The sequence below is a fragment of the Ursus americanus genome, chromosome 2 (genome assembly GCF_024610735.1).
Source record: "Ursus americanus isolate L20-20 chromosome 2, mUrsAme1.1.p, whole genome shotgun sequence".
Lineage (NCBI taxonomy): Eukaryota > Metazoa > Chordata > Mammalia > Carnivora > Ursidae > Ursus > Ursus americanus.
Window position 1 is genome coordinate 16,552,735 of NC_142128.1, and position 20,450 is coordinate 16,573,184.

Genomic DNA, 20,450 nt, shown 5'->3' on the forward strand with positions numbered 1-20,450 from the left:
ACTCTGGGTCCCTCAGCCTCCTTGATGTAAGTGAATTTAGAGAACCCTCACCAGGGTCCAGGGTCACAGTATCTTCTGGAGCAGGTTCCGAAGTATCCCTCCACACAGGACAATTCTCAAATCAAGGAAGTATGTCCGATGACTATTCCCCTACTTCTTCCCTGTATCCAACCCTCATTGCCTTCCCTGGCACCTCCCCCATTTCCCAGTCTTCCAGGGGCCAAAGTAGAAACATCAGCCAGTACCGTCAATCAATCTCAAACTCAGCTAAAGACATACAAAAGGATCAGAAACATATGGAAAACTTTACTAGAAATATAGAGAAAAATATATAACTGCCTCAGATGCTTCAGGACGGATGGACAAACAGTTGGAGCTCCTAGGTCCGATGGGGCCGCTCCCTATCCACTTCCTCCTCCTCGAGGAGTGAGGCGTCCAGCTCCTCCAGCCGCTGTTGCAGCAGAGGTCCCACATCTGGGCTGGGGGCCAGGCTCGGGGTAAGGGTCCTGCCAGCTGCAGCCCGGACCCCACGAGATGGCCGCCGGGATCGAGGAAGGCTGCTGTCCCGAAACTCTACAGCCCGCCGAAGCTTCTTTGAGCTGGTGAAAATCAAAGTCCCGTTGCGCTCCCGGGGTTCCTCAAAGATGGTCTCAAAGGTCCTGGACCAGGCAGGGAGGGGTGCTGGTTACCAGCGTAGCCCCCGGCTCCAGCCTTCCCTCTATCACCCCCAAGCCTTCAAAGTTTCTCACCTCCTGGTTGTAGGCGACTGATAATTCTTGTTGGTATAAATTTCTTCTAAGCTGAACTCCTTCTTGTTCAACCTGGGAGCAAAGAGCACAGACCATTGAAAAACCCAGGGCTATTGTACCCTGGAAAAAAAGATAAGCAAGGCCTGGTCTATATGTTAGTTTCTGGGACATACTAGGGCCAGGAGTGCTGCCTAAGGCAGACGGATAGGTCTAAGTGCAAACCATGTCCAGACCAAACTGACTCCTCCAAGCTGGATTGTGTTCCCTGACAGCAGGCAAAGCCACACTTCAGGGGACCTGCGCCTATACCTGTTTGGCCACGGCAGCTCCATGTACAATGAGCCACTCACCTGATTGGTCGAGGCAGCCCCATTGGTGTAAGGTTTAGCTGAGGACGGGCTGGTGTCCTGCGTATTCGGAATCGAGAAACCTTCCCCATGGTCTGCAAAAATAGGGCAGAGGATAAGGGTGCAGCATGGCCTCAGGCTCCCACTGGTCTCATCCCCCCATCTGTACTCCTACCTTGGTCTCAGGGTCTGAAAGCACCTGGTCCTCTGAGGCCCTTGGCTCCTTCCCCTTGGCTGAACCCAACCTGCAGAGAAGGTGAAGGCTCAGGGAAAAATTACATTTATAGCAATATCCCCATCTCCTGCCCACTGGATAATAGGGAAGGAGGCTGAGCCCAGACTGTGCCAGGGCTTTAAGGGTTTATTGAGGGGCACCTGGGTGGCTCAGTCAGTTAGGGGTCTTACTTCGGCTCAGGTCATGATCCCAGGGTCCTGGGATCGAGCCCCACGTTGGGCTCCCTGCTCAGCGGGGAGCCTGCCTCTCCCTCTCCCTCTGCCCCTCTCACTTGTGCATATGCTCGCTCTCTCTCAAACAAATAAATAAAATCATAAAAAAAAAAAGTTTTATCAAGAGCACTACCTGGGTTCTGCAGGTTCAGAGAAGGAGGAAGAAGCTGCGGTGGACGAGCAAGATGTGACAAGGGGAGGAGAGCCTCCCACTCCTCCAAGAGGGAAGACCTCTTTCCGGAGACAGGGTCGAGGGGGTGGTGGGGCTCGGGCCATCTCCCCACCACCCACAGTGTGCCGCCGGGGCCGTGACCGGCTTGGGGGGTGTGGAGCAGGGGGCCAGGCGCAGGAATCTGGGCCAGGGGGCCCCAGATCAGGGCAGGAGTGGCTTCGGCCCAGAGAGGGCTTAGAGAGAGGTGCTGGGGGACTGTGGTCTTGGGCCCGCCACTGGCGGATAGGGGGCCGGGGACTGACAGACGCGGTGTCCTCAGTAGCCCCGGACTGCTCGGCCTCTGAGATGGCAATCTTCAACTCCAGCTTCATGGGGGGTGATGGGGGTGGGGGCCGTGGGGCTTTGTTGGGTGTGAGGAAGATGTCAGCAAAGCTCTCCAGCTTGGAGCGGACGGAACGGAAGAGGGGGGCCAAGCCCCAGGGACTGAGGCGGGGGCGTAAAAGGCTGGCCGGCGGTGGGATCGATGGGGGCTCCAGTACAGGATCCGGGGCTGAGGAAAAGGAGAGGCTCAGGTGGGCATTCCTCGGCTGCAAGTGTCTAAGCCCTACTTCAGTAGCCTCAGCCCCTCCCCCAAACGCTAAGCTCTGCCCACAGAAGTATAAGCCCACACCTAAAATACTAAGCCCTAAATTTAGGAGTTGAATGTCAGGCCTCTGAAGTCTATACCCCAACTTCACACACCAGAGTCCCCTCAGGGAGGGAGTTAAGCCTCACCCCCGCCTCTGCCCCTGATACTTTTAAGCTCAGCCAGGATTTTCCAGAGCCCTACACCTCATCCCTCTGAGTCCTTACGTGGCGGTGGTGTCTCCGGAGGGTCTTCACGGAGAGCAGACGGCTGGAATGGGGGATCCAAGTCCCCGGACGGAGGCACTGACTGGTGAACAGTCGTCATGGGCTTGGCTCTGGGGGTGAAGGGGCAAAGTAAAGGCTGAGGGGGCTTCCAGGTTCGGATCCCCCCTGAGCCAGCACCTCCCCTGTCCCTTAAGGCTTCTGAAGGTGCTACATGGAAGGGTTGGACAAGTAAATTCTGACGCCCTTAGCTCTAGCTGCCGGGGTAACGACTGCTGCCTGGCCATCTCGATAAGCCCTTCCCCAGCCCTCTCACCTTCTCGCTGGGATGAGGAAGTTGGGAGTCTCACCAGCAAAGCCCTGGATGTAAACAAAGGATATTTGGGGGGAGGCAGGGGAGCCCCCTACGGCCTCCCTAGCTCCCCACATTCTGACTCTCTCAAGCGTCCAGAAGCCTGCCAGGGTTCACACCAAAGACTTTTTCATCTAGGTCTTTCCTCAGCGTCTTTCAACTAAAACGCTGTTCTCCTTGCTCTGAGCGAAACCCATCCCAGCTGAACCCCTGACATCCTTTCCCAAAATTCTCATACCTCAGCTAGGGGTCTTGGGCTGGCAATGTCTTCTAGCATCACCACCAGAGTGGGCTGGGGGGCCCAGTCCACCTTTCGTGAAGGGCCCTCCTCTGGGCCAGGGGTTGTCCTTGATCGCCGCCTCAGGGTAGAAGAGGGCCGGTGGATGCGGCTCAAGGGCTCTCGGCATAAGTGCAGTGGGTCGGGAGGCCTAGCGAGGAAACAGGAAGATCAGAGGGGCTCAGGTGTGCCCCTAGTTTACCCTCCAACTCGCCATGCTCACCTGGTCTGTGAGGACCACGTGGCCTGTCGGGGTGGCGAGGCAGGTGGCTGGCTGCGGACAGAATCCCGCCGGTTGCTGCGGTGCTGTGGGGTGGTGGTCTCTTCTTGGGGGACCAGGGGAACCTAATTGAGGAGGAAGTGTCAAGAGCAAGGTAATGAAATGAGACCAGACTGGACAGGGCCTCCCTGAGCCTAATGCCATATGCCACAAAAGTGACAGAGATTGTGGGTAGAATTCACTCAAGAACCCAAAGAAGTGAGTTAAACGTGATCAGTTCCAGGGCGCAATACTACAGTGTCCTGAGCTGCAGAAATTTCACCCAGGCTGTTTGGAGAAATGAAAAGAAGTGACATTGGGTGAGTCACTGCCCTATTTGGGGCCTGTTTTTCTAACCTGTGCAATGGAGCCAAAGACCTCAGCCTGCTTCCCAAGAATAGCCTAGACGTTGGGCTGGGAAGAAAGCAAGGGTTTCTCACACTTAAGAGTTGTAGAGCTGTGGTTCCAGCCCAACAGGGTAGATGGTGGGGAACAGGCACTAGAGACCCTGCCCAAATCTAGGTTGGATTAAGTGAGAGCCAAGTAGAACTCTAGCATTAGGGAGGCTGCCTAGCAATGGGTGTGAGAATGAGGTATTTGGATCTCAATATCCTCACTAGTGATCTGGTCGGACTTTGGTACTGAAGAAGGGGTCTCTCAGTTCAGGGGGCTCACCGTGTGGGTAGCCATAACATCTTCCAGCACCACAGCCAAAACCCGCCGAGAGGCCTTTTCCAAAGGTGAAGGGGCAGCTAGAGACTGCAGTCTCGGCCGTTTGGGGCTCCTGGCTCCCCATAATGCTCGAGCCAGGGGCTGGCGGCAAAGACGTGGCCGGCCAGGTGGGCTGGAGGATGAGAGAAGCAGAGGACTGTCGTCTGAGCCTGTCGTTGGCTCTGTGGTTTCCCCGGTACAGCCGCCAGGCTCCCCGTTTCCCGTGCTCAAGACAGGCGGGCGGGGTGCGCTCTCACCTGGAGTCCCCGGGCAAGTCCATGGGGGAAGCGGCGGATCCGGGGAGTCCCTGGGGGATCCCAGGCTGCAGCCTGGGATGGGGGGGGAGCGGGGGAGCGGGGAGTGAGGGCCAGCCCCTCCCCTGGGGCTCCGCCCTTCATGGTCTGCCCGCGGCTCCCGGTAGCCCACGGGCCGAAGCCCTGGGGCGTGAAAGGGCGCCCCCGGCTGGCCGCCCGGAGCGGGTGTCTTCCCGCTGCCGTCGCCCGAGATCAGTGTATCACCCGCGCCCTGACTGGCACTTGCCGGGAGCACCTGGATTGCAGTGGCCCAAGTTCTCCCACGGCCCGAGCTTCTGGGGCCTTTGTCCCTGAAGAATCCGCCCTGAAATCTCCGGGATCAGCTGGGATCCCGGTCCTGGGAGGCTCACTTTCCGCCGGAACCCCCTGCAATCCTCATCCACTGCCAGCGAGTGGTCAAGAACTCCGAAGCAATACTCCCGCATACCGACGCCCCCCCCCCCCGCCCCACCAGATCCCCTAGACTGGATCCCTGCGGAAAGAATCCTACAGCGCGGTTCCTCCAATCAGACGCCGCGAGGATCCTCCTCTCCCTGTGAGTTTGCGCTCCGCAAAGCTCCACTCAGACAGGGCGGCCCGAGCTTGAGCATCACGAACCCAGTCCGGATCCCCGGGGATCCACTGTCAAGCCGATACCCCTTTCACTCCAATCCCGGGAGGTCCCGCCCACAGACCCCCTCCTACCCCCCTCCCCGGCTCCCCGCCCAGCTCTCTCCCCAGCCCGGGACCAGATGGTTCAAATGTTTCTTTCCCTCCCTCCTCCCGCCCTCTCTCCAGCCGCTCGGTGCCCTCCCCCGCGCGCCGCTCACCGCCGCCTCCCGCGGATCCCGGGTCTTCGACGGCTCCTACCTCTGGCTCCTTTAAAACCAGCCTTAGCCAGCACTGCCCAACTGCCGAGGGCCTTCTTCTCCGAGCACTCGAGCACCGCCCAATCGCCGGTCCCCGTCTTCCGGGGTGGTGAGAAACTAAGTGAAGCCACCTGGCAGCCATCTTCCCTAGGGGCAAGAAGCCAAATTGGGCAGCGCCGCCATTATAGTTGAGGGCAGGTAGCTCTGTCCTCGATGAACCGAAGTGGACCGGATGCTGTCATTTTCTGAAGGCCAGTCAGTCAGTGGCTGAAGACTAGCGCAAGTTTCTTGAGTTACTGAGGCAGCTGTAGTGAATAGAGTGCCGCCACGTTTTTTAAGGGCATCTTCCGGTTCTTTAGTTCTTAGGCCAATAAACGTGAACTGAATACTAACGACATGTGAAATTCCCAATTTCCTAGAGAGGCCTCATTGAGGGCGGTTCCGGTACCCTCTGGGAATTCTCAAGCGGTCCCCACGTCGCTGAGAAAATTTGGGGGCGGGACAAGGAGCCAGAGACTGGGGATAGTGCCACCTCCGGCTCCAGTGTTTGCGCGACGTCCCGGAGAGACTGGGCTGAGCCAAAACTGGGAGGAGGCTGGGGCGTTGACATTCTTCCTAGAGGTGTGGGGGTTTGTGTGGTTCGAGCCGAGGGCTCGGTATAGGGGCGTCATTGCAGGGGACCAGTAACCACCTTGGCGTGCTCGGTGGTGTCCGGCAGCTTTCCTCTCTGTTCCAGGCCCCCACGAACCCTGTTTCAAGGGAAACAGCCCTTAGTAATAGGAGTAGGAGTAGGAGTGGTAGGAGCGGTAGTATTTAGTATTAAGTGATCGGGGATGGAATTCCGCTGCTTGAGAGGCTGATATCATAAAACCTTTACCTGGAGCTGAACTGGTGGGGAGGAAGTGGGCATGCACAAACTTCTTGCCCTGTGAAGGCACCCTCACCGCTAAACCAGAGCCTGCGCTTCCACTAGTTCTCCTTCCCCAGAATTCTCTGATCTTATTTTCTTGGTGGAACAAGCAAGCCTGAAACCTAGAATCCTGGGTCTGAGATGAAGGTGCAGAGTATCCAGCCCAGCATAATTCTCCCTCCTGGGAGTTAGAGATAAAAGTAATGACACAGGATGATACGGAAAGAGCAAAATGAGTAAGAGCTGGTGTGGAAAGTGAAGACTCCCCAACTCTGAATGCAAGGACTCATCCAGATAGCTCTCCCAGGACTACAGCCAACTCCAGAGGTGTTCTCTCTCCCCTGGATCCCAGCTGGCTCTATGGTGCCTGAAGATGTTCCTTAGGGGTATGGTGATGCTTCCAGCTGTGAGTACTTGGAGAACCTTCTCAACCTTGGTGAATTGAGAGCCCCTCTGCAGTCTCTCACTTCTCTGCTTAAACAGGTGCTTCTTAAGCCCCAGGGCTTTTAGAAAAGCTTTCAAGGGCAGAGCATGCCTGATCAGTTTTGATTTTCTGGGTCTCCTAAAGAAGTCAACACCGAGTACAAAGGAAGTAGCCTAAAGAAAGGGCCAGGGCCTTGGCCCGAGAATCTGGTAGGGAGGGTGCAGCCCTAAGACCCAAAGTTGGCATGCTGGAGTTCATCAAATTGGAATCTAATCTAGACTGGGGAGTCTTGGCCCAGGCCAGTAATGGTGAGCCTACTAGCCTCGTGGTCTCACCTCTGCCTTCTTTGTGACGACCATTTCAACAACCCTTACTTTACCCACGACCTGTGTACACACTCTAGGGCATGGCCAACGTGTGCTGATCCAGTGGCAAGAGGCCCCACATAGCTTCCAGTGGGGCAGGTGATGTGGCTGGAGGTTGACACGTGGCTGATTCATTTTCCAGAAACTCTGGGCTGCTTTAGACACTGGGCCTCTCTTCTGCCTTACTGTTCCGGTCTCGGTGGCCTCACTTGTAAAATGGGAACAATAAACTCTGTCATGCCTATCTCAAAATAGACTTAAAGATCAAGATCAAATGAGAAGCCACATCTGAATTTGCCTGATAAAATAAGTCTGGGCTACAGTAAAATACGGATGATAAAACTATCTCTTCTTTCTCTCGGTACTCTATCCCTTCTGGCCCTCAAGCCACCTCGGCTCAGTACCTTTGTCCACAGAAGCCTCTAGGCTGAGCTCCAGATCAGCCAGGGTGGAATGGGTTGGGTTGGATTGTGGCTGCAGGGTATTGGGAGGGGTGGGATGGTCAGCTCCTTTGCTAAGAACCACCCCCGAAAGATGACAGGAAGCTTTGAGTTTGGGTTGCTGTTCTGGTTGGTATCAACCATTGAACAAGATTTCAACACCTCCTACATGCTGCGCCTGGGGATAGACAGGCGCTTGCCCCCAGGAGGCTGGAGTTTCTGTCCCTGTATACAAAATTGCCATCGGCTGTGCTCCTTCCCGCAGCTTCAGCCCTCTCCCCCTTAAAGGATTTGTCCCAGCCGGGTGTCAGCAATTCCCGATCAATTTAATTCCCCAGGAGAGGAGCTTTCAAGACCCACCTCCAGGGGCTTTCCACTCTGCTCAGCTACTATGAGTTGCGAGAATTTGTGTTGGTCTGAGAAAGCTGGCCCTGCCTCTGGTCTAACTCCATTTCCCCAGTTAGAGAGCCGCCTGCCACCGGTACTATATTTGTCTCCTATTTTTTTTTTTTTTTTTTTTTTTGAGGGAGAGATGATAGGAAGGTGTCGAGTTTAAAAGAACTGAATGGTAAAGTGATAGGGCTTGCGGTGAGGATGTCAGAGGAGGGGAGAAGATTGAGGAAAGTAGAGAATCAAGAAGGGTGAAGGGAGGTGTCCGTTAATATCTGAAACAATGGTATGTCGCTATGCTAGTTACCAGTTTATTACCTCTCAGCTCCAGATTCATTCTTCTTGCCTTCTTGTGGAAAGGGATCTGAGCCCTTTGACTAGATTTTCTTTGCCAACTGGCATCATATTAAATTTGTCTGTAGACAGCTGGGGAGCCACTGAAGGAAAAAAGGGGTTTTGCTTCCTGGGTCCAGTGAGCCCTATTGGCAGGCCCCTGCGGGACAAACGGGTCCCCAGCTCCCAGCTTCTGAAGTGCGGGCAGCTTTTCCAGCGCCAGGCTCGTGCCGGGCCGAGTGGCCAGCAGTGGCCAATGGCCAGCAGCTCCCCCGGTATATTCCTTGGACGGTTTTCTGGTGGAGTGCCTCTGAGACATCTTCCTGTGAACAGTTTTCCCTGGCATCCCAGAGGGAAGATTTCCAGCAAGTTCCACCAGAGGTGGCACCCCAGCGACTTCTGTGCTGTCTCCAAAAAGTTCTGGATCTCACCCCAGGGAGGCCCAGGTAGAGGCTATTCCCTGGGCGCTGTATCCCCAGCGGAGGTAGTGACTTCTTAAATCTGCTACTCCCGCATTCTTCAGAATCTTTACTTCCTATTATCTGTAGGGGGCAGAATTGTGTTCCCCGCCTCAAGTATATGTTCAAATCCTAACCCCCAGTTCCTGTAACTGTGACCTTATTTGGAAATAGATTCTTTGAGGATACAGGTGAGGTCATGACTGGATTAAGGTAGATTCTAATCCGGGGACTGGTGTCCTTGTATGAAGAGGGAAATTTGGACACAGATAGAAAGGAGAACGCCATATGAAGACGTGCACAGAGACACAGGAAGATGACATGTGGCAACAGAGGCAGAGACCGGAGTGAGGCATCTCCAAACCGAGGAACGCCTGAGATTGCAAACAATCGTCAGAAGCCAGGAAGAGGCAAGGGAGGTTATTACCTAGGATCTCAGAGGGAGTACGGCCCTGCCGATGCCTTGATTTAGGATTTCCAGTCTCCAGAACCATGAGAGAATAGACTTGTGTTGTCCTAAGGCACCTAGTTTGTTATGGCAGCCCTGGGAAACTAACACGCATGCCAATCCCTCATTTCTCTACTTCCCTGTTATAGGGGATAATTCTTTTTTTTTTTTTAAGATGTTATTTTTAAGCAAGCTCCCCACCCAACGCAGGGCTCAAACCCACAACCCTGAGATCAAAAGTCGCATACTCCACCAACTGAGCCAGCCAAGTGCTCCAGTAATTATTTTTTTTTTAACTTTATTTATGTATTTGAGATAGAGAACAAGACAGCACGATTGCGGGGAGGGGCAGAGGGAGAGGGAGAAGCGGACTCCTCACTGAGCAGAGAGACCCGGCACGGGACTCGATCCCGGGACTGTGGGATCATGACCTGAGTGAAAGGCAGACGCTTAACCAACTGAGCCACCCAGGTGTCCCTGCCCCAATAATTCTGTAGAATAAACTTGTCCTTGTTCAAATTACTGTGTACTTTCCCTCTCCTGACTGGATGCAGGGTATACCGTCACCAACAAAAATACTAGTGTTTCAGCATTAAATAAAACAGAATATCTGAAAGTCCCTACTGTAATTACATGCAGTTATTTCAGAGAGCAGGCCATTTTCAAGAGAGGCTTAAAGTCTGCATTGCAGACATATTCCATAAAGGGATGTTGAATGCTCCTTTCACGCTTGAGGAGAGAAAAGAAGGAAAGAAAGGAAGAAAATGAGCACAGATGGTGCCTGTGAGAACAGCTGGCTCAGTTGGAATGGAGGAAGTTGAGCTGCACAGCCGCCATGTTGTCTAAAGGCAATCCCCGGCATCCTCTGGTTTCAGGTGGAGGTCAGCTCTAGACAGCACTCAGGTATTCAAGGCTAGCGTGACAATGTTGGGGCAGGGAGGTCACACACACACACACAGATTCACACCTTCATGATCTTTCCTGCAGAGAAAGAGGTCTGGATAGGGGACAGCAAGGGCCCTGGCTCGTGGAGAAGGCTCTAAATATGGGCTAAGGTGTCCATTTATTTGCTCAACACATTGGTTGAATTCCAAGTACATACCAGACACAAATGCTACCATGGTGAACGAGACAGTGAGAGTCCTTTTCCTCAGAGAGAGAGACAAGTAAATAGACACAGTGCACAGTGAGATAAATGCTAAACTCAACGTGTGAACAGGTTCCTGAAAGAGCACAGAAGCAAAGCTGGAGGAGACTCTCTGAGAAAGTGAGGAATCATCTGAGAATTGAAGGAAAGCGGGTCAGAAAGGGAGATGGTGGCTGGATTACCTCAACTGAGCGAAGAGCAGAGGACAAACTCAGGAGGCTGCAAACAATTTGGTCAGCAGCCTATCAGAACTACCGCGCACCTTTTAGAATATTCTGAGGGGCGCCTGGGTGGCACAGCGGTTAAGCGTCTGCCTTCGGCTCAGGGTGTGATCCTGGCGTTATGGGATCGAGCCCCACATCAGGCTCCTCCGCTAGGAGCCTGCTTCTTCCTCTCCCACTCCCCCTGCTTGTGTTCCCTCTCTCGCTGGCTGTCTCTGTCTCTGTTAAATAAATAAATAAAATCTTTAAAAAAAAAAAGAATATTCTGAATGTTCTTTTTACTACGATGAATGAATAGAGAAGTAACACATTTACAGTGATAATTTTCTTTTCTTTTCTTTTAAAAGATTTTTATTTATTTGAGAGAGAGAGGGAGAAGCAGCCTCCCTGCGGAGCGGGCGGCCTGATGCAGGGCTCCATCCCAGGACCCTGGGATCATGACATGAGCTGAAGGCAGACACTTAACCAGCTGAGCCACCCAGGCGCCCCTATAGTGCTACTTTTGAAAACTCAATATAACCCTCACTATAAAAGACAAAGTCATTTATTTTAAAATATGTATCCAATAGTAAATAGTGTGCTATACATAATTTAGAAAAAAAATTACAATTACAGGCAACGATATGAATTTTAGAAGGAAAAGAATCCAGACACGAAAGAGCATATATACAGCATATGTGCATATATGTATATAGAGAGCATGATTCCATTTAAAAAGAGGCAAAACTACGGGTGCCTGGCTGGCTCATGCAGAGGAGCTTGTGACTCTTAACCTTGGGGTTGTAGAGATTAATAAAAAAAATAATAGAGGCGCCTGGGTGGCTCAGTCATTAAGCATCTGCCTTCGGCTCAGGGAGTGATCCCAGAGTCCTGGGATCGAGCCCCGCATCAGGCTCCCTGCTCTGCTGGGAGCCTGCTTCTTCCTCTCCCACTCCCCCTGCTTGTGTTCCCTCTCTTGCTGGCTGTCTCTCCCTGTCAAATAAATAAATAAATAAAATCTTTTTAAAAATAATAATAAACTTAAAAATATATATTTAAGGGGTGCCTGGGTGGCTCAATCAGTTAAATTATCTAACCCTTGGTTTTGGCTCAGGTCATGATCTTAGGGTCCTGGGATCAAGCCCCATGTCCGGCTCTGCACTCAGCATGGAGTCTGCTTGTCCCCCTCTCTCCCTCACTGCTCTTTCCCCAGCTTGAGGCTCTTAAATAAATAAATAAATAAATAAATAAATAAATAAATAAATAAATAAATCTTTAGTGTGTGTGTATTTAAAAGAGGCAAAACTATAGTGCTAGAAATCAGACTAGTGGTTACTTTGGGCAGGACAGTGACTGGAAGGTACATGGTAGGGTCTAGGGTGCTAGAAATGTTTTGGTTTCTTGATCTGGGTACTGGTTATGTGGGTATATTCACTTTGTGAAAATTCATTGAGCTTACACTTAGGAATTGCGCCCTTTTCTGTATTATTCTTTAAAAATTAAATAATGTACCTCTCAATATGTCAATGCTTGGGGAGGGCTTTGTCATAAGATTTAGTGAAGTGGTCCTAATGAAGCATCATCTGCTTGCATCTACATACAGGATTTCTATGACTTCAGCAGCTACAAGCTCAGACTGTCACAGATGGGTTGCATTGGTGACTCAAATTCAAGTGTGCCCATCTGTGCCCTGATTTCCCAAAATGGCAAACAATTCTTGGTGAAATTCCAAACAAAACAAAATACAATCTTTCCTTGATATATACAAGTGTCTGCCTCTCCAGAAAAGTGAGAATTAAAACTGTACTCTTTTTGGGGCGCCTGGGTGGCTCAGTCTGTTAAGCATCTGCCTTCAGCTCAGGTCATGATCCCAGGGTTCTGGGATCGAGCCCCACGTAGGGCTCCCTGATCAGCGGGGAGTCTGCTTCTCCCTCTGCTCCATACCCAACTCGTGCTCTCTCTCTCTCAAATAGATAAATAAAATCTTGGGGAAAAAAACTGTACTTTTTTTTAAGAGTTTTTAAAAAGTTTTATTTAAGTAGTCCCTACACCCCATGTGGGGCTTAAACTCATGACCCCAAGATCAAAAGTTACACACTCTTCCAACTGAACCAGCCAGGTACCCCAGGACTAAAACTATACTTATAAATGTGTGTTTATATATAAAATGGATTTAGGTTCTGCACTTGGATAATTATAAATGTATTTTTTTTTTAGATTTTATTTATTTATGTGACAGAGAGACAGCCAGCGAGAGAGGGAACACAAGCAGGGGGAGTGGGAGAGGAAGAAGCAGGCTCCCAGCGGAGGAGCCTGATGTGGGGCTCGATCCCGGAACGCCGGGATCACGCCCTGAGCTGAAGGCAGATGCTTAACGACTGCGCTATCCAGGCGCCCCCCCAAATGTGTTTTGACCTACATGAACGTCCATGGACCATTCCGGAAATGGTGGAGGACAAGGGACATATTTTTTCATTGAACAAGGCTGTCTGGTACTGTGTTAGACAACTGGTATCCCTGAGTCCACGCATTAAATGCCAATAGGTCCTCCATCACTGTGACCCAAAAAATATCCCCACAAATTCACAGAATACTCCCTAGTGGGTAGCACTGTCCCCTGTTGAGAGCCTCTGGTTTAGGGCCACAGAACTAGGGCATAAAGATCAGTAACTAGGGAGAGGATGCTCAAAGAAGCGGGAGGTGAAGATTATTTAGAGCTCAGTGAAGTCCAGCTTAGCTGGAGGGAAAACGTAGTGGGGGAAAAGGTGGGGACTAACAGGCTGGAATCCATAACGATTTGTTAAGTGGGTTGGCGGACAAACGAGTGAGTGGATGCTTGCAGCTAATAAGAAACTATTGACTTTAAAATTCCCTCTGTTCCACCCCTTGCTTGTGCATGCACTCTTTCTCAAATAAATAAATAAAATCGTTAAAAATAAATAAATAAAATTCACTTCTTTTTTAAGATTTTATTTACTTATTTGACACACACCCAGAGAGAGAGTGTGTGAGCAAGTGGGGCTGGGGAGAGGCAGAGGGAGAGGGAGAAGCAGACTCCCTGCTGTGCAGGGAGCCCTACTCGGGGCTTGATCCCAGGACCCATGACCTCAGCTGAAGGCACTGACTGAGCCACCCAGGCACCCCTAAAATTCACTTCTTAATAGGTAGTACATTCACATGGTTTATATTTTTAAAATACGTTTCTAGTCAGTCCTGGCCCCCTATAGGAAATCATTCTTATTAGATTCTTATCTATCCTCCAGAGTTTCTTTGTGCATATAAAAGCAAATATCCTGGGGCGCCTGGGTAACGCAGTCTTTAAGCGTCTGCCTTCAGCTCAGGGCATGATCCCGGCGTTCCTGGATCGAGTCCCACATCGGGCTCCTCAGCTGGGAGCCTGCTTCTTCCTCTCCCATTCCCCCTGCTTGTGTTCCCTCTCTCGCTGGCTGGCTCTCTGTCACATAAATAAATAAAAAATCTTAAAAAAAATAAATAAAAGCAAATATCCTTATCTACTGTTCTTCCCTCTGCCTCGTTTATGTAAGAGGAAGCATACTGCACACGCTGTTCTGGTCTTCACCCAGACATCCAGAAGCTTTCTCCTTGGCAGTGCGTAGGGCACTTCTGTGTTATTCTCAACAGCTGCCTCGTCGGCCATTTTGCGGATATACCACAGTTTCTTTAATCACTCTCCTATTGATGGGATTTAACTTGTTTCCTACGTTTCAGTACTATAAGCAATGCTTCACTGATAACCTTTATATACGTGTCACTTAGCACATGTATTTTTTGGTGGAGATTTTTGAGGAAGGACAAGACAAAATTAAGATGATGTTTTAGGAAGATTTAGCAAGTCTTGTGCAGGATGAGTTTGGGAGCAGGTATATTTTGGGGACAAGTTATTATATCCCTAGATATAATAGGGAGGGAGGTGTGGTGGTTTTACAAGTATATCCATTGGTTCTTAGAATCTTCTCTCCTCAGAGTTGGAACCTAATTCCTTCCTCTTGAGTATGAGCTGGACCTGGTGCCTCGAATCTAATAAATGGAAGAAAGCAGAACGGACAGTGCATGACTTTGGGGACCAGGTCATAAAATGACACCCTCTTTTACTCTTTCTATCCTGGATCACTTGCTCTGGGGGAAGCCAGCTGACATGTTGTAAGTAGCTCTATGGAAGCCTATAAAGAGACCCACATGGGAGAAACTGAGGCCTCCTGCCAACAGCCACGTCAGTGAACTTGGAAGCAAATCCTTCAGGCCCCGTCAAGCCTTCAAAAAGGCTGCAGACCAGGCCAACATCTTGCCTGCCACCACATGAGAGACCCTGACCTGCAGCCATCCAGCGAAGCCTCTCCCAAATTCCTGACACGTGGAAACCAAGATGATAACTGTTTGTTGTTTAAGCTACAAAAATTTGAGGCAGTGTATTACACACAGGCAGAATGATGGGAGTGGAAAAGAAAGCGAGGGGAAAGCAATCATCTGGGAGTACGTCTTCTGTTTATTGGAAATTGTCTATACTCTCCCCCTTGCAGTGTAAACTCCTTGAGTAGAGGATCTTTGCCTATTTTTTCACTGGTTTATCTTTTTTTTTTTTTAGATTTTATTTATTTATTTGAGAGAGAGAGAGAGCAAGCGGAGGGAGGGGCCGATGGCGAGGGAGAGAGAGAATCCCAAGCAGACTCCACACTGAGCACGGAACCCAAAGCGGGGCTCGATCTCACAATCCTGAGATCATGACCTGAGCCGAAGCCAAGAGTCCAACGTTTAACCGACTGAGCCAATCAGGCGCCCCTTCAATGATTTATCTTAAGCGTCTAGTATATAACAGACTCTCAGGATTGGCAGTGGAAAGCCATGAAAAAGAAGGGGTCAGATAAAGGAACAGTAGGTCTGATATGCCAGTAACAGGAGTGAAGCGTAGTTGAACAGTCAATTAAAATATCTAGGAAAAGTAACAAGTCAGTTAGCTGTGGAGGCCGAGAGGAGGATTTCTCAACCTCTGCACTATTAATAGTTTGAACCAGATTCTTCCTCGTTGTGAGGAGCAAGGTAAGATGTTTAGTAGAAATAGCCCTAACCTCTACCCACTAGATGTCAGCAGCACACATGTCCCCTCCCTGTCCTCTCCCTGTCACTCCCCTCCCTCCTCAAAACCGAAAAATGTCTCTAGACATTGCCAAGTGTTCCTGGGGAACGGAGATCACCCCCACTCCCCAGTTGGGGATCACTGGCCTAGAGAATAGAATGACCAATGAAACCAAGGGAAAGGGGTTGATGCCTGAACCTTGGGGAAAGGCACTTTAAAAAATGAGGATTGTCTGGGGCACCTGGGTGGCGCAGTCGTTAAGCGTCTGCCTTCGGCTCAGGGCGTGATCCCAGGGTCCTGGGATCAAGCCCCACATTGGGCTCCCTGCTCAGCGGGGGTCTGCTTCTTCCTCTCCCACTTCCCCTGCTTGTGTTCCCTGTCTCGCTGGCTGTCTCTGTCAAATAAATAAATAAAATCTTAAAAAAAAAATGAGATGGTCAGGGGCACCTGGCTAGCTTAGTCGAAAGAGCATGTGACTCTTGATCTCTGGGTCATGAGTTCGAGCCCCATGTTGGGTGCAGAGATTACTTAATAAATAAATAAATAAACTTAAAAAAATTTAAACTAAATAAATAAAGATGAGGGCTGTGGGGTGCCTGGTGGGTCATTTAGCTAAGCGTCGGACTCTTGATCTCAGCTCATCGTGATCTCAGGGTTGTGAGTTTAAGCCCTCTGTTGGGCTCCACACTGGGTGAGGAGGCTACTTAAAAATGAATGAATGAATGAATGAATGAATGAATGAATGCATGCTGTGGCAAAAGAAAAGCCAGAAAAGTAAAACCAACAAAAGAAAAAGGGGTTCAGAAGCCAATGAAAGCAAGGGGCCTCGTGTTTTAATGAGGAGGTTGGCAGGACTTGGGAGAGAATTGTTTTAATGGAATCGCGTGACAAAACCCAGGTGCAGTGTGTTGTGCGTGCTTGTGCACAACTATGAGTCCTAGGTGAGACAGGTGATGAAAAAGTAGATGCGGTCTGGTAGCTAGTAACAAGAACGTGACCAGGCAAATATGGAACAACATGGTCAAAAGCAGAGAGAAAGAATCGGAGAAAGTAAGGCTGCAGGGAAACTGGGAAGAGAGAAAGCAAAGGCGTACTCCATCACCATTCTTCATCCCTGGAGGGTCTTGGAAAGGACAGAGTATTGATCTTTCCCCTTCTGAAGAGAGAAAGAGGATGTTTGTGGAAGGAAGGAAGGAAGGAAGGAAGGAAGGAAGGAAGGAAGGAAGGAGCAGAGCTTTAAACAAATTAAGTTGGAGAAAAGCATGAAATGGGATCTGGAACCGACCCTTAGCTTCCTCAGACTAATTTCAAGAGATTGGATTCCTGGATTGGGAGCCTTAAGAATTTTCTCTTGTGGCATGTGGCTGGCTCAATCGGAAGAGCATGCGACTCTTGATCTCGGGGTCATGAATTCGAGCCCCTTGCGGGGTATAGAAATGACTTAAGTAGGGGCGCCTGGGTGGCGCAGTTGTTAAGCATCTGCCTTCGGCTCAGGGCATGATCCCGGCGTTCCAGGATTGAGTCCCACATCGGGCTCCTCCGCTAGGAGCCTGCTTCTTCCTCTCCCACTCCCCCTGCTTGTGTTCCCTCTCTCGCTGGCTGTCTCCCTCTCTGTGAAATAAATAAATAAAATCTTTTTTTAAAAAATGACTTAAGTAAATAAAACTTTTAAGAAATAAAAAGTAAATAAATAAATAATTTTCTGGGAATAGAACAGTCTGAGACCATGCCATTCTTTTAGAACACAGCAGACCACAGAAGGTTCTGGAAAGGACACTCCTGTGCATTTCTACTCCTCCTCCACGAATTAAGACCCCTGTTTACTCTGATGTGGATGAACTAAAGCAAAAGCCTCTTCTCACCTCCAGGTTCTCCTCTTCCAAATCTTTTTTTTTTTTAAAGATTTTATTTATTTATTCGACAGAGATAGAGACAGCCAGCGAGAGAGGGAACACAAGCAGGGGGAGTGGGAGAGGAAGAAGCAGGCTCATAGCGGAGGAGCCTGATGTGGGGCTCGATCCCACAATGCCGGGATCACGCCCTGAGCCGAAGGCAGACGCTTAACCGCTGTGCCACCCAGGCGCCCCTCCTCTTCCAAATCTTAAAAACCATATAACTCCCTTGCTCAAGAACATTTAATACCTCCCTGCCACCTACAGTGGAAGGACCAAAATTCTTGTTTAAAGGAAAGGGAGGAAATGACCCCGTATTAATGCCTACCATATGCTAAGTGCATTAGTTTCCGAGGCCTGCTGTAACAAAGTACCATGAACTGGGTGGCTTCAAACAACAAAAATTTATTCTCTCATAGTTCTGGAAGCTAGAAGTCTAAAATCGAGGTGTCAGCTGGGCCACATTTCCTCTGAGACTCTGAGCAGAACGCTTCTTTGCTTCTTCCTACCTTCTGATGGTGGCCACCAATCCTTGGCATTCCTTGGCCTGCAGCCAATCTCTGTCCTGTCGTCACATGGCATTCTCCTTGAGTCTGTCGTTGGATGTCTGCTTTCCCTTCTTATAAGGACACCAGCCACTGGGGCACTTGGCTGGCTCAGTCGGTAGAATATGCCTCTCTTGATCTTGGGGTCGTGAATTCAAGCCCCAAGTTGGGCATAGAGCTTACTTTAAATAAATAAATAGGGGCGCCTGGGTGGCTCAGTCGTTAAGCGTCTGCCTTTGGCTCTGGGCGTGATCCCGGCGTTGTGGGATCGAGCCCCACATCGGGCTCCTCCGATGGGAGCCTGCTTCTTCCTCTCCCACTCCCCCTGCTTGTGTTCCCTCTCGCTGGCTGTCTCTCTCTCTGTCAAATAAATAAATAAAATATTTAAAAATAAACAAACAAATAAACAAACAAATAAATAAAAATAAAGACACCAGTTCTATTAGATTAGGGCCCACTCGAATTGGGTGTGATCTCATCTTAACAGGATTACATTTACAGAGACCCTCTTTTCAAATAAGGTCGCATTCTGAGCTGTTGGGGATTAGGACTTGAACATTTCTGGGGACATTTGCAAAAACCTTCCCTCAAGTACTCTGCACTAGAGCCAAAGTGATCTAATTATTACCGTGCTATGTATCCTACGCTTTCCCACCCTCTCCCAGGCCATCCTATGCGTCCATTACCTTCACGCATTTTTATTTGACTTCCACAAGGACTTCTTTCTCTTCGTGGGATTCTTTTTACAATGATCTTTGGGGATCAACACCCCTAGTTTACAGGAGAAAACTGACCGCTGTGGAGGATATGTAAAGCCTAAATGCGCACACGGATTTCGGATTCTCTGCATAGAGCTGCTATCTTGAGTTCGGCAGTGGGAAGTCTGCTGTGCTCCATCCACCAGCCCCGCCGGCATAGAAGCCGCGCCGGGAGGAGCTAACCCCGAGCTCCGCAGGGAGAGCCGCCTGGGTTCTCCCCCCGTCACTCTGGCCGCTGCATTGCAAGTGAGAGCAGCCACAGGCTGCCTTTTCCTCCAGGCACCGCGATCACTCGCCCAGCTAGGCTCCTGAGCGGAGCCGAGCCAGGTCACACCGCGCAAGCGCCGTTCAAACTTTCCCGCCCCCCCCCCCCGCCGAGGTCCAATCACCGCGCAGTTCGTTCCGGCTTTCTACTGGAAATGGCCTATCAGCGAGCGCGATCGCGGAACGGCCCCCCCACCACCCACCCCCAGCTCGAGTGGCCCCGGGAGCCGGTTGTCCCAGCACCCAGGGCAGCGGGGACCCTGGAGCACCAGCTGTGCTTGTTTTCAGTAAGGTGAACTTGACCTAGCGAGTAGGGTGAACTTGACCTAACCTCATCACACGGCTTTGGGGGAAGCGGCGGTGAAGCTGGCGTCGCCAGGTTTTCTACGGGACTTTCTCAGGGTACGGATCCAAAATGAGAGGTCCTCCAGTGGCTCATAAACTTAAGGGGCGGCCTGGGGCTCCGAATGGGGAGGATCCCTGGGCGGCAAGGAGGCGTCCTGGGAGCGCTGCCCCAGGCCGACGTGGGTCTAATTAAAAAGTAGGCAGAAGTTCTAGCCCTACATACCCACCCCCTCCCAAGCTGTCGTAGTTTTTAAATGGGAAGGGGAGGGACTAAAACAAAACAAAACGGAACAAAAAGTACAGCAGTGGTGTATCTTAAATGCATTTAGCGCACTGATGCTCTTAACACGAAAATACACTGCAATGTAATTGTGCTATTCACAAAATAACTATAAGAGAAAAATAATACATAAGGTAAGGTCTAGTAATAGTTTCTGGGTCCAGACTACTTGTTAGAAACTAAAATCAAAAGTTTACATTTCAGGGGCGCCTGGGTGGCTCAGTCATTTAAGCGGCTGCCTTCGGCTCAGGTCATGATCCCAGTGACCTGGGACCAAGTGGCGCATTGGATTCCCTGCTCAGCGGGGAGTCTGTTTCCTCTCCCTCTGCCCCTGCCCCTACCCCTACTCCTGCTCTGCTCTCTCGCTCGCGCTCTCTCAAATAAATAAATAAAATCTTAATTAAAAAAAAAAAGAAGTTTATATTTCAGAGTTTCCTGAAAATAAGGCCTTCGGGCCAAAGACCGTCTGCGCCCACGCCCCTAGGCCTTGCTTCTGAGGCCCTGAAGCTGTGGATCACAGAGGCAACATACTCAGTGCCTCCAAGTGGTTAAGTGCTTGGGCACTGATACCAAACAGACTTGAATTCTGGTCCTGATTCTTCCTCTTACATGTGGTGTGGGCTTGGGCAAACCACTTAATTTCTCCGAGCCTCCAGCTTGTGTGTGTGTGTGTGTGTGTGTGTGTGTGTGTGTGTTTAATGTTAAAATGGTTCCAATAATGCCTAGCTGGGGCCTCGCAGGACTCCTACCCCCACCACCACCTCTCCCCCAACACACACACTTCCTCTGGGACTCCTATACCATCTGTGACTCATTTCTTCTTCCCTAGAATCT

At 50.4% G+C, this 20,450-nt stretch overlaps 1 protein-coding gene across 6 annotated transcripts; it reads right to left on the minus strand.

Moving 5' to 3' along the window:
* Positions 1-286: 286 nt before the first annotated feature.
* Positions 287-5,543, minus strand: PRR14 (proline rich 14). Of its 6 annotated transcripts, none has more exons than XM_045786011.2 (12): positions 5,287-5,543; positions 4,421-4,492; positions 4,128-4,296; positions 3,417-3,538; positions 3,155-3,344; positions 2,881-2,924; positions 2,568-2,677; positions 1,677-2,265; positions 1,272-1,341; positions 1,100-1,191; positions 750-821; positions 287-599 (listed from the first exon to the last, which is right to left on the minus strand). In XM_045786011.2, the coding sequence occupies exons 2-12, from the start codon at positions 4,441-4,443 to the stop codon at positions 380-382; spliced, it is 1,701 nt and encodes a 566-aa protein (XP_045641967.1). In that variant the 5' UTR covers positions 4,444-4,492; positions 5,287-5,543; the 3' UTR covers positions 287-379. The 6 variants fall into 6 exon arrangements, with proteins under 6 accessions (XP_045641967.1, XP_045641966.1, XP_045641964.1 ...); XM_045786010.2 differs by having other exon boundaries at positions 287-659; positions 5,327-5,541; XM_045786008.2 differs by having other exon boundaries at positions 287-659; positions 5,287-5,541.
* Positions 5,544-20,450: the final 14,907 nt, after the last annotated feature.